We start from the raw sequence: 14,204 nt of genomic DNA, 5'->3' as shown, positions 1-14,204 counted from the left end.
TCGATTGTGCTACCAGGGCCGTTAAAACCCAGGATCATTGTTATTCTAACTTCAACGACGCATATAAGGCCCTTCCCCGCCCTCCTTTTGGAAAAGCTGACCACGACTCCATTTTATTGCTTCCAGCCTATAGACAGAAACTAAAACAGGAAGTTCCCGCGCTCAGGTCTGTTCAACGCTTGTCTGACCAATCTGATTCCACGCTTCAGGATTGCTTCGATCACGTGGATTGGGATATGTTCCGCATTGCGTCAAACAACAACATTGACGAATACGCTGATTTGGTGAGCGAGTTCATTAGCAAGTGAATTGGCGATGTCGTACCCATAGCAACTATTAAAACATTCCCAAACCAGAAACCGTGGATTGATGGCAGCATTCGCGCGAAACTGAACAGGTGCATCAAAGCAGGGACCGAGAGACTGAAAAACAGCTTTTATCTCAAGGCCATCAGACTGTTAAACAGCCACCACTAGCATTGAGTGGCTGCTGCCATACATGTAAAAAATGTATCAATAGCCACTTTAAACAGTGCCACTTTTTATAATGTTTACATATCCTACATTACTCATCTCATATGTATGTACTGTACTCTATACCACCTACTGCATCTTGCCTATGCCGTTCTGTGCCATCACTCATTCATATATCTTTATGTACATACTCTTCATCCCTTTACACTTGTGTGTATAAGGTAGCTGTTGTGAAATTGTTAGGTTAGATTACTCATTGGTTATTACTGCATTATCGGAACACACGTATTAACATCTACTAACCATGTGTGTGTGACAAATAAAATTTGATTTCATTTGATTTGAAGCGCTTGATGTTTGTCACGTTGTCACACCTTGATTTGTTTCACCTGTCCTCGTTATTGTCTCCACCCCCTCCAGGTGACGCTTGTTTTCCCCAGTGTATTTATCCCTGTGTTTCCTATCTCTCTGTACCAGTGTATTTATCCCCAGTGTATTTATCCCCATCCATGCCCATCCAATCCGGAAGCCAGCCGCACCAATGTGTCGGAGGAAACACCATACACCTAGCGACCTGGTCGGCGTGCACTGTGCACGGCCCACCACAAGAGTCGCTAGTGCGCGATGAGACAAGTATATCTCTGCCGGCCAAACCCTCCCTAACTTGTGACTTGAGAGCAGCCCCATGAGCCTCCCGGTCTCAGCAGAGCCTGGACGCAAACCCAGAATCTCTGGTGGCACAGCTAGCACTGCAATGCAGTGCCTTAGACCACTGTGCCACCTGGGAGGCCCTTCTGCTTTTTGTATTTTCCTTTAATTAGTCCTCCCGGTTTTGACCCTTGCCTGTTTCTGGACTTTGTACCCGCCTGCCTGACCATTCTGCCTGGCTTGACCACGAGCCTGTCTGCCACTCTGTACCTCCTGGACTCTGATCTGGTTTTGACCTTTTTGCCTGTCCAAGACCACTCTTGCCTACCCCTTTGGATTAATAAACATTGTAAGACTCCACCATCTGCCTCCTGTGTCTGCAACTGGGTCTCGCCTTGATACACATGATCTGTCATCTAAATAAGGAAGTGATTGCATTTGAATAGTAAAGAGGGTTTAAAACATTGGCTGGGTACCAAATTGCAGACTTGCATTCTCCCGTTCTTTCAAGGGTGATATTCCAAGAACACCTGAGAGAGCATACCGCTAAATTTGAAACGTACAGTACTTAAATAGACCTTTTACCTAAATAGGAAACTGCATAATCACGCAGACGGCTGTTTACGTTGTTGCCAATGTAGCAGTGTGTGCAACTAGATTTGATTTAGTGCTAGCAATTCAGTGAACAACTATCCCAGAATGGAAATATTTAACATGAATAACAAGTAAGTAAGTAACAGAATCGCTTTTCTCAGTACCTGTTAGTGAATTAAGCTGACACGACTAGAATAATTTTACGTGGGGTCCTCCTCTTGCAAATTGCTTGTTCTGCAGCTACATCGTTGTGGACGTATGACAGGTAAGTTTTCATGCATTGTACAGAGGCTGAAGTGAAAAAAAATTGAAATAGCAAAATTAGCAATTAGCAGGCTTGCAATTGTGATAAATTCATACAACTATAACACCCATGCATATTATTGAATGATACTGATGTTTGCTCTAGCTTGGTTAAATATTCACCTTATTCATTGATAACTAAATGATAGGCGATTATCACGCTTGCTCCCGCTCTCCCTCTCTGGCGCTTGAGGGCGCCAGGCTGCCCTTCATTATGCACACCTGGCACCATCATTACGCGCAGCTGTGCTATATTGGACTCACCTGGACTCCGTCACCTTTTTTATTACCCCCTCTATATCTGTGTGCTCCTCCGTTTGTTGCCTGTGTTAGCAGGCACGAGAGGTCTTCTTGCCTCGGTGGACTCGGCAGGTGCCCACCCCACGTCATGCTTCAGCCGGCCCATCAGGCTCCCACACCTCAGCGGATCGTCAGGTTCCCATCCCTCAGTGGGCTCACCGGGCTCCAACGCCTCTGCCGGCTTGTCGGGCTTCTATGCCTCAGCCAGCTTGTCCAGCTCCCTGCGTCAGCCGACCCGTCAGGCTCGCCCAGGTGGGACGCTGGGTGGCGCACCTGGGGGGGTACTGTCACGCCTGCTCCCGCTCTCCCTCTCCGGTGCTTGAGGGCACCAGGCTGCCCTTCATTACGCACGCCTGTCACCATCATTACGCGCAGCTGCACTATATTGGACTCACCTGGACTCCATTACCCTGTTGATTACCCCCTCTATATCTGTGTGCTCCTCCGTTTGTTCCCTGTGTCAGCATTGGTGTCGTTATGTGTTCATGTCCAGACGCTGGCCTGTTCTACGTTCTCATCTCCAGCGTCGATCCATACAGCGATAGGAGGCAATACCATGTGATTAGAAGGCCTAGACTACTACATCCTAATGAAAGCTAAATGCATTGGATACAAAACAAACACTAGCATGCCTTTCTCTCTCCGTGCAGGTGATTAGACAGATGAACTGCAGTCCCCTGAAGCGCAAGCCTTAACCAGAACCATGGGGAGACATCAATACTTGACATGCAGGTTGCTTCTCGACAATGCAACAACAATAAGAAATAAAAGATAATACAAGCATAAAGTAAATGGCTCAGGAAAATAGAAAACATTTTAGCATTCACAAGTGATAGACGTCAAGGAGATTATTAACACTCAAAAGCCTGCTTGGTACACCTCATTCAAATAATTGTGGTCTAAATTGTAGACAATGAATAGTTGAACATGGTGTTCGCTGGGCGGGAATAAAAACTTGCACATGGTGCAGTACCTTGGGGAATAAATCACCCACGTCTATATTTTAGAATGAGCTTCCAATTTTGCATGATAAAGAATGACGTGTGGATCTACTTCTAACATAGTGGCGTTGCACACTGCTGAATAATCTCCCGACTAAACTCCTGGGATAGGGTGGTTTTCCTGGTGGACGGGAGGCTCCTAAGTTCTTTACATATGTCTGGGTGATGGGGTGGGATGTGCTTCAACCTAACGAAAACAGAGCAGAAACATAAGGCCAAGGGAAGAGAAATCAACCTCACTACTCATAATGTCAGTGCTGGTTCAAGTTGCTACCTTTGTTCATGTGCATTTGTATTCAAAATTCATATTAAAGTATTTTGTAGAACAGTTTAACATCATTTGGTGAATAAATAAACCTAATACTTACATTTTCACAAAGTTATTCCTCAGGAACATTTTCTCCCAAGCAGGGACTTCAGTCTGCAAATAATTCAGAAGTTTATGGAATTTTGGAACTTTCTCTCCGTTTTACTTTTAGTTGGCTTGAAACAGTTTTCCCACAACCATGTGAGTTCTCTTCTTTTCCCTTCACAGCTTAGACTACAGGGAACACAGAAAACACACACCTGGCATTTCAAACACACCTAGCATTTCACTTTAATTCTTTGCCTTGTGTTTCTAAGTGCATGAGAAAATAATACATTTACTAATGAATCTGTTTCGGATTCTTTGTCTCATTTGCAGCTACATTAGTCCAGTGGTCTACTAGTTAAAGGTGAGTAGGTTGTCTTTTAATGCTACAATATATAATTAGCACTATTTCGTTGCTGTTTTTCATGTAACACTCAGATGTTATACTCTGAACTCTGCCACTCTCATCTCTCTCCTCTCCTCCCCAGTTAAGACAGAGCCTGCAAACAACAGTGAGACTGACTACCACAGAAGGCAACACTGGACCGCCATGCAAGCGAAGGTAACATCATAACACAATTTCAGCCTCTCATTTCTCCTTTTAAAACAAAGCCTAAAATACACGCATACTCAGAGATGTTGTTGGTGTACCAGCCATGTCGAAATCAACTATCACCAAGTTTACCATTGCAGACACCCGTTTCCCTTCACACCAATACACATAAACTGTTCATGTGATGTCACCATTACTCTCACTCCTGTTACAAAATATGCTTTTACATATTTATTCAATATCTCATGTTTTCTTTCTCCTAGGAATCATATTTTATGCTGTGCTGGTGAAATCGACAATCAAACACGTTAGCTGTTGCTTCGTTGGATAATAAAATAGCCAATTCAATCTGATATCTTGTGCAATCTGTCCATTCTTTCTGAAAGAATGTGGATTTTACTACGTGAAATTCTCTGAAGGATAAGAAAGGAATCCAGCAGGTTATCCTACAGGAAAATGGCCCTGGAAATCTTGTGGAATTACCTGCAAGAATCTTACCTACAGGACTTTGGGGCCAATTTGGTGTAGGACAATTCCTGCAGGTTGTTTTTCAGGACAAAATCCTGCAGGATTTATTTGAGGATTATCTGCAGGATTCTTGCAAGGCTGTTTTCCTGAAGGACTAACTGCTTGATTCCTACAGGAATTATCCTAAAGGAAAGTGGCCCCGAAAATCATGTGGTATATCCTGCAGAATATATTATCCTGCATGATTCCTTCAGGATTGTTTTCATGAAGGACACCATGCATGATTCCTACAGGATCCTACAGGAAAGAGGCCCCGAAAATCCTGTGGGATATCCTGCAGGACTTTTTTGTAAGGGGCACTGTGGAAACTGGAAGAACAAAGGGGAATGTGCTCTGCCCAGGTAGTTCCCTATCTGTGCATGTGCCTCTAGGCTGAACACGGTGAGCAACATCCTAAATATGAAAATGTGAAATGTTTTTGCGCCTTCTCACCATTAAAAATAGTTAATGAAGAAAATGATGCCCTTGCAGCCTGAATGGATGATGCTTCATGTCCATGGGGGACACGAGTGTATTACCAGGGATGCACACTAGTCAATTGTGCAGATCTATCGTCCATGTATTATGGGCTGCCTAGACTACATGCAGTGCATTCGGAAAATATTCATACCCCTTGACTTTTACCACATTTTGTTACGTTACAACCGTATTCTAAAATTGATTACATTTTTTCCCCCTCATCAATCTACACACAATACCCCATAAAGGCAAAGTGAAAAAGATGTTTTTATTTTTTATTTATTACAAATAAAAAACAGATTGATGAGTATTCAGACCCTTTGCTATGAGACTCGAAATTGAGCTCAGGTGCATCCGGTTTCCATTGATCGTCCTTGAGGTGTTTCTAGAACTTGATTGGAGTCCACCTGTGGTAAATTCAATTGATTTGAGATGATTTGGAAAGGCACACACCTGTGTATACAAGGTCCCACAGTTTACAGTGCATGTCAGAGCAAAAACCAAGCCATGAGGTTGGATTAAATGCCCATAGAGCTCAGAGACAGGGTTGTGTCGAGGGTTACAAAAAAATATCTGCAGCATTGAAGGTCCCCAATATTACAGTGGCCTCCATCATTCTTAAATTGAACAAGTTTGGAACCACCAAAACTGGCCGACCAAACTGAGCAATCACAGGAGAAGGGTCTTGGTCAGGGAGGTGACCAAGAAACCGATGGTCACATTGACAGAGCTCTAGAGTTCCTCTGTTGAGATTGGTGAACCTTCCAGAAGGACAACTACCTCTGCAGTAGTCCACCAATCAGCCCTTTATGGTAGAGTGGCCAGACGGAAGCCACTCCTCAGTAAAAGGCACATGACAGCCTGCTTGGAGTTTGCCAAAAGGCACCTAAAGACTCTCAGACCATGCGAAACAAGATTCGCTGGTCTGATGAAATCAAGATTGAACTCTTTGGCCTGAATGCCAAGCGGCACCATCCCTATGGTGAAGCATGGTGGTGGTAGCATCAGTGGCAGGGACTGGGAGACTAGTCAGGAACGAGGCAAAGATGAACAGAGTAAAGTACAGAGAGATCCTTGATGGAAATCTGCTCCAGGTTCACTTTCCAACAGGACAACGATCCTAATCACACAACCAAGACAATTATGGAGTGTTGATAAGTCTCTGAATGTCATTGAGTGGACCAGCCAAAGCCCGGACTTGAACCAGAACAAACATCTCTGGAGAGACCTGAAGATAATTGTGCAGCTACGCGCCCCATCCAACCTGACAGAACTTGAGTGGATTTCCAGAGAAGAATGAGAGAAACTCCACAAATACAGGTGTGCCAAGCTGTTAGCGTCATACCCAAGAAGACTCATGGCTGTAATAGCAGCCAAAGGCTATTGAACAAAGTACAGAGTAAAGGGTCTGAAAACGTATGTATATTTGATGTTTACTTTTTTTATTTTCAATACATTTTCACAAAATTATTTTACCTGTTTTTGCTTTGTCATTATGGGGTATTGTGTGTTGATTGATGAGTGAATTTAAAAAAAAAAATGTTTAGAACAAGGCAGTAACGTAACGAAATGTAGAAAACATCAAGGGGTCTGAATACCTTAGGAATGCACTGTATAGCATAGGGTGTTTTCAACAAAGATGTTATGGTTGATTTGTTTTGTTTTACTTAAAAAAAACTGTCTTATAGTGTAATAAGTTCTTGTCTGTCTTGTGTCACAGAAAAGTCCATTATTATCCAGTTAGTTACGGGTGGATAACATATTCCAGCAGCATCTGACACTGTATTGTTGCAGACTGGTGGTTTGCACTGACTGTAAAAAGCTACGTACGGGTGTTGGATTGGTGACGAGGGAGTCCTCTCTGAGAACCCAACTCACATCGCACTTCTCTCTTCTTTCCCGGGTAGGAATGAGACCTATGTGTGTGGAGCTGGGATGACCCCAATATTCTGAACCGTTTTGCTTTTTTTTGTGGTGGCCCGGGACCTTCTTGGACCGTATGCGCGCATTCACGCATATCTTCACTCACTCACGCACGCACGCACACACACACAAACAAAACACCACACATCACATCACGCGTCTGCAAACCAACGAACAGCGCAGACAGGTTTTGCTCTGCGAAAGGCTGTCTTGCAGACTACACTCGAGAAGAGTTACGGAGTGTAGTCTACTTATCCCCTACGATTTTTGGTGTATGAAAAAAATAAACATTCTATAAAGAGGAGCAGTGCAATCAATCGTGGATCTCGGATATGGCAGGTGTGAAGACATTCGACCTTGTTGTTGGAGTTGTTTTAGTTTTTCTGTCTCTTGGAAATGCGTTTCAAGAGCCCGGACAGGACCCGACAAACGGTAAGACCCCATAGTACCTCTTATATTTGCACCATGAAGATCTCTCCATATGTAATGATAACAAAATAAAACACTATGCATGATGTCTTGTACAGAGAAACGTTTACAGTGCTTTATGTATTATTTAGTGTGGTTTGGTGTAATAAGGTGCAATGCTGCAATCACTTTCATGGTGTAATATAATGAAACAAGGTTTGTTGTAGACGCATTTACCAGTATCTTTTACTGCCTTTATAACTGTCAAATAAGAATTTGTATGGTGACTAAATACCAACTACATGCTACATGGTTTTCATTATTGCTATGATATTGTGTTTATAACGGTTTGTGCGCTCGTGAGTGAGGGTTGCTGAGGTTCGTGGTGTGTGTGCGTGCGTGCGTGTACTGCGCGCGTCCGCGCTTGTGAGGGGGATTTGAAGGCTGCTGGTTTTGGATGTGTGCACGGCTATTGTTCTCCGCTATTTTTATTTCAGCGACCCTATGTCGGAGACTTTATGATAGGCTATGTCAGATCATTTATTATCCTTACTATAAACATGTGTATAACACAGTCTGCGTCCCAACGTGTTATCATGCTTTTATTAATATAAGGGCACATTGTAAGAGGTGTTGAATGTGTTTATTTTCCTCGTTTTTATCACATTCAATGTTTTATATAAATTAGTTGGGATTTGGTGAATCATGAACGACTTGATGATTTTTGAAAATCAAATGAGAAAGATCATGTTTTGCGTTTGACTTAGCTGTGGCATCCTATAAATCAAACAGCTTGTATTCTTTGACCCAACTATTAACATTCCTTAAAGAATACGATAACCTCCATGATGGGAAAGAACACCGATATGATTTTGGCAGTGGTGCGCCCCTTCAACCATCTGATTGAGTTTGTCCCTCTGTCAGTGCATGTGCTGTCTACCAGGACCTTGCTTTATCTGATCTGGAACCAGTCTTAAGACTGTAACTTTTTTATTACAGTAATTTACAGGTAACTGGCTGCCAGTAAGTTACTGTAAAAACCACAGTACTTTTTTTAAAGTGTAGAACAACCTCTACCAATCTGGCAGTCTCCACTTCTTCAAAGTTCAACAACCAAACACTTTCAATCAGTAACCCATCATTTTAGAAAATAAATACTTGCTCAAGTATTAGTATTCCCGATGGAGGTGCAGGTCTTTAAAGTGAGGGAGGAACATTGATGATCCACACTCTTCTGCAAGGTGTCTACAGTTGATGCCTGCATTCCAAATGACATCCTATTCCCTACACACTATTTTTGACCAGGGCCCAAAGGAAGATGTTGAGTTAATACTGTCCAACAGGGCTCTAGTATTTTGATGAGTCCATACTGTCCACCAAAGGCTCTAGTAATTGGAAGAGCCCATAATGTCCATCAGGGGCTCTAGTAGGTGGAGGAGTCCGTGCTGTCCACTAGGTGTTGAGTTGAGTTGATTTTATTTTTACAGGGACAGTGGGCATTGATCAACGTTTCAGTAAAAGTGCCGGTTTTAGCCAGCCGACTAATTTTCAACCGCAGTCCCTGGCAGGTTATTAAAAACAATTACAATATAGACAATATCAACATAGGACAAGCAAGACATAGCATACAGAGAGAGCAACATAGGACAAGCAAGATGTAGCATACAGACATAGCAACATAGAACAAAAAGCAGCAACACAAAATTCATAAAAGCAACAAAGTGTTTCCACACCTCACAAGCTACAGACAACAGACAACATGGAAAGCGGAAACACACAGCTAGGGACCATGTTCACAACTCTGATTGACCTTTAGCCATGTCTTCAAGCATTTTGTGAAAGTGTGATATGTGGTGCAGTTATCTGTGTCTGATGGCAGTGTATTCCAGACATGAGATGCTCTCACAGAGAAAGCGGATTTACTAAAGGTGCTTTTCCTTAAGGGAACTATACAGTCACCTCTCATGGCAGACCTTGTGGATCTGCTGCCATATGTTTGGGTTTTCTGTTTAACAAAAATAATGAGTGGAGGGGGAGCCAGACCATTTAGGATCTTGAATACAAGACATGCGTCGGTGTATTGCACAAGATTTTCCCAACTCAGGAGCTCATGCTTTCTGAGGATGTAACAGTGATGGTGGCTATTGGGCTTCCTATCAAGCACTCTGAGAGCCTGTTTGTAGACAGACTGAATAGGTCTTAATGTTGTACAGCAAGCTTGGGCCCAACTAGTCAAGCAGTATGTTAAGTGGGGGGAGTATCATAGATTTGAAGTACAGTTTTGCTAGCTCTGTAGTCAAACCATTTCGTATAAATCGGAAATTAGCTAGGTTGAATTTGGTTATTTGAATTACCTTTTTCACATGCTTTTTAAAAGAGATGTTGGAATCAAGTATGATGCCAAGGTACTTAAAATCAGATACCACCTAGAGCTTCTCCCCTGACACATAGACATTTAGCATCTGTTGCCCTCTTTGTGAAGAACATGCAAAGAGTTATTTTCACATTGAGATGCAAACACGAGTCACTGAGCCACATTGTAACCTGGACCATTACAGTAGTGAGTTCTTTTGCAGCTTGTTGTTTGCTCTTTGCATGTACATATATCACTGTATCATCTGCATACATTTGAACTTCAGACCCAGTACAGACAGAAGGCAGATCATTAATGTACAGGCTGAACAGGAGGGGCCCCAGTATTGACCCTTGGGGCACGCCCACATCATAGCTAAGAGTGGGCGACAGCTCATTGCTCACTCTGACACACTGAGTTCTGCCTTCAAGGTATGATTTCATCCATCTCAAGGCATCAGGGGAAAAGTTGAACTTGGACAATTTTGTGATGAGAATCTCATGGTTAACAGTATCAAAAGCCTTCCTTAGGTCCAGAAACACAGCCCCAACAATGCCCCCTTTGTCCATCTTGAACTTTACATTTTCCAGAAGAAAGCAGTTGGCCGTTTCTGTGGATGGTTTTGCTCTGAAGCCAAACTGCATGGAGTGTAATGTGAAGGGGCTGTTGTTGAGGTGGGCAATCAGTTGTTCTGCTACACACTTTTCAACAACCTTTGACACCACAGGTAGTATACTAATGGGCCTGTAGTTACTCACATCAGCAGGGTCGCCTGATTTAAAGATGGCCGTTATTATGGCCGACTTCCATACCCTTGGAAACACCCAGAGACCAATAGATGTGTTGGTGACCTTAGTAATGGGGCCAATGAGTGACTCTTTGTAGTTTTTAAGAAAGGTAGAGTCCAGCCCAAACACATCTTTGGCTTTAGAGTTCTTTAGTGAGCTAATCACCTTGTTCACCTTAGACTCAGAAACCTCCCTTATGATGAAGACAGGTTGAGCATCATTTACTAGCACTGAGCCCAAGAAACCAGTGGAGGGGTTCTGTGTCAGTACCCTGACAGAGTCAATAAAGTAGGTATTGAAGGCTATTGCTATTTCGACTGCATCCTGTGTTAGATTGTTATTCACCATGATTTCTAGTATTTTTGCAGTGTTACTAGGGTCGTTCCCAGTTAACTTTTTTAGATTCTCCAAGATCAGTTTAGAATTTCCCTTTGTTTCACCAATTATGTTAATAAAAAAGTTTGCCTTGGCCTGTCTGATTTCTTTCATCACCTTATTTCTCAACATGGTTGTCTGTCATGCTCTAATTTGGATTTTAGGGCTATTTTTAGAGCATAATCTTTTTATTTCATCAATTTCCAGATTGCTCTTTTGGCCAGATTTGGATTTGATTTTCTTTAGGAAACCATTTATTGTAGTCTGGATTGTGGATAGAAAAACTTGACTATCAGCTTCCACGTCTGTTTAGGACAAGAGATCATTCAGTTAATTCCCTTAATTGCGTTTTCATAATAGCTTAATTCACTCTTAGATATTCTTAGTTGATCCGGCTTTCTAACAGTAGAGAGGATAAACCTGCTCTTAGACAGCTTTCTGGCTATAAGTGTCAGATTATGTTCAGATAGCCCAGTAACCATATTGAATGATTTAGTCAGTCTCTCTGGTTTATTACTGAACACCAAAACAATCTGTGTTTTAGAGCAACAAGTCACCCTGGTTGGCCCTAGCTAACTAGCTGTGTAAGGTCAAAGGTATTAGTGATCCGTTTGAGGGTTTTCCTACTAAACTTGTCTTCATAAAATCTCCCATTAAGATTAACTCTTTCCCAAAGTCACATTCCATAAGCCTGTTATTAAACTGATAAAAAAAACACACTTTTGTTAGAAGGTGGCCTATACATACTCTAGTAGATGCTCTGGGTGCTCTAGTAGATGGATGAGTCTTTACTGTCCACCAAAGGCTCTAGTAGATGGATGAGTCCATACTGTCCACCAGGGCTCTAGTTGTTGGATGAGTCCATACTGTCCACCAAAGGCTCTAGTAATTGGATGAGTCCATACTGTCCACCAGGGGCTCTAGTAGTTGGTTGAGTGCATACTGTCCACCAAAGGCTCTAGTAATTGGAAGAGCCCATACTGTCCACCAGGGCTCTAGTAGTTGGATGGGTCCATGCTGTCCACCAAAGGCACTAGTATTTGGATGAGTCCATACTGTCCACAAAAAGCTCTAGTAATTGGATGAGTCCATACTGTCCACCGGGGGCTCTAGTAGTTGGATGAGTCCATGCTGTCCACTAGGTGCTCTAGTAGATGGATGAGTCCATACTGTCCACCAAATGCTCTAGTAGTTGGATGAGTCCATACTGTCCACCGCTGGCTATAGTAATTGCATGAGTCCATAATGTCCATCAGGGGTTCTAGTAGTTGGATGAGTGCATACTGTCCACCAAAGGCTGTAGTATTTGGATGAGTCCATACTGTCCACAAGGGCTCTAGTAGTTGGATGAGTCCATACTGTCCACCAGGGGCTCTAGTAGATGGATGAGTCCATACTGTCCACCAAAGGCTCTAGTAATTGGATGAGTCATACTGTCCACCAGGGGCTGTAGTAGGTGGATGAGTCCATGTTGTCCACTAGGTGCTCTAGTAGATGGATGAGTCCATACTGTCCAGCAAAGACTCTAGTAGTTGGATGAGTCCATACTGTCCACCAGGGGCTCTAGTAGTTGGATGAGTCGATGCTGTCCACTAGGTGCTCTGGTAGATGGATGAGTCCATGCTGTCCACCAGGGGCTCTAGTAGATGGATGAGTCCATACTGTCCACCACTGGCTCTATTAGTTGGATGAGTCCATACTGTCCACAAAAAGCTCTAGTAATGGATGAGTCCATACTGTCCACCAATGGCTCTAGTATTTGGATGAGTCCATACTGTCCACTGAAGGCTCTAGTAATTGGATGAGCCCACACTGTCCACCAGGGGCTCTTGTAGGTGGATGAGTCCATGCTGTCCACCAGTGGCTCTAGTAGATGGATGAGTCCATACTGTCCACCAAGGGCTCTAGTGGTGAGCTCTTCAGAATGTGTGTCTGTGTTTGAGAGAGAAAAACTGCTATGAGTATGTTATTGTTTGAGATTCAAACACACGTATACACACACACGCACATAGACATTGTGTTGTCGTTACTGTGCTTTTCACCATATCAGGTACTTTGTCTTAGTTTATGGAGCCAATGAATCTCCTTGGCCAGCCAGTGCTGCACATGGATCATCTGAACTTAGATCCTTGCTAGAATTATCAAGAGCTCACATTCTATCTTGAAAACTCATGATCTGGGCCTTTCAGAGGTACGCTCTGGGTTGAAGTGTCACACTGTTTCTGAAGAGGTTATGGAATAAAATAATTCACATTCTCATTGATTCCAACCACCACCCGTTTTTTCTCAAATGAAGCAAAGTTCTCCAACCTCAACAGTTATTTGCGAACACATGGACAGGGATCCAGCTGTCAACGTCTAAAAGGCTTGTAGAGATTTGCAACTTTAGAGGAGATCTTTCCAGGTGCACCTCTCTCTGCCTCTGTTCTATATAGGGTATTATTTTTAGAGTAGCTGTCCAGTGAGACGCTTCCCTTGTCTTAGCATTAACTGACCATATTTATGGTGAGTAGTGCCTCTCTCCTTTCCTAGATAGTACATTGTTAATAAACAGGAAGTAAAGGACAAGAAACACCCTAACGAACGTCAGCCGTGGGGTTGGTGTGGGTGCACCCAAAGGCTGTTCACTCTGAAGTTCACTGGGTATCTGGGACCTTGTTGTGTACAACTCGCTGTGGAGACTGACTCACACACTCTGGTTCTTTCATTGGCCAGCTTCCACAGCAGCAGATGACAGGGAAAAAATACAAATGTTGATGGCTATAGCCACACACCCACACACAGTTTTGTATAACAAGAATTTAAGCTTTCTGCCAATATCAGATATGTCTATGTCCTGGGAAATGTTCTTGTTACTTACAGCCTCATGCTAATCGCATTAGCCTATGTTAGCTCAACCGTCCCGTTGACGGGACACCGATCCGAAAATAAGATAACTAACCACACAATTCAGTCCCATTCAAAATCAAATTTTCCATAAACCTAACCCTAGCTCCTAACCCTAAACCTAATTCTAACCCTAACACTAATTCTAACCTTAACCCTAAACCCCCTGGAAATAGCAAATTACCTTATGGGGACAAAATAAATGTTCACATTTCTGTTTGTTTACTATTCTTGTGGGGAATTCTGATCCCCACAAGTAT

The 14,204-nt window shown here is 42.9% G+C and overlaps 1 protein-coding gene across 2 annotated transcripts in view; it reads left to right on the top strand.

The window, feature by feature from the left end:
* Positions 1 to 6,116: 6,116 nt before the first annotated feature.
* Positions 6,117 to 14,204, top strand: part of LOC110535616 (plexin domain-containing protein 2) — a 170,216-nt gene continuing 162,128 nt past the window's right edge. Inside the window, exons 1-2 of one of the 2 annotated variants that reach the window (XM_036935347.2) lie at positions 6,117 to 6,627; positions 7,119 to 7,566. In XM_036935347.2, coding sequence (XP_036791242.1) covers positions 7,467 to 7,566 — 100 coding nt within the window. In that variant the 5' untranslated portion in view covers positions 6,117 to 6,627; positions 7,119 to 7,466. Of the gene's footprint in view, positions 6,628 to 6,784; positions 7,567 to 14,204 lie in introns of those variants that run through there. The other variant, XM_090189946.1, reaches the window with a different exon arrangement.

The sequence above is a fragment of the Oncorhynchus mykiss genome, chromosome 11 (genome assembly GCF_057628025.1).
Source record: "Oncorhynchus mykiss isolate SJ-2025 chromosome 11, ASM5762802v1, whole genome shotgun sequence".
Classification (NCBI taxonomy): Eukaryota; Metazoa; Chordata; class Actinopteri; order Salmoniformes; family Salmonidae; genus Oncorhynchus; species Oncorhynchus mykiss.
Note: the sequence above shows the minus strand (reverse complement) of the source record. Positions and strands in the feature narration are given on the sequence as shown.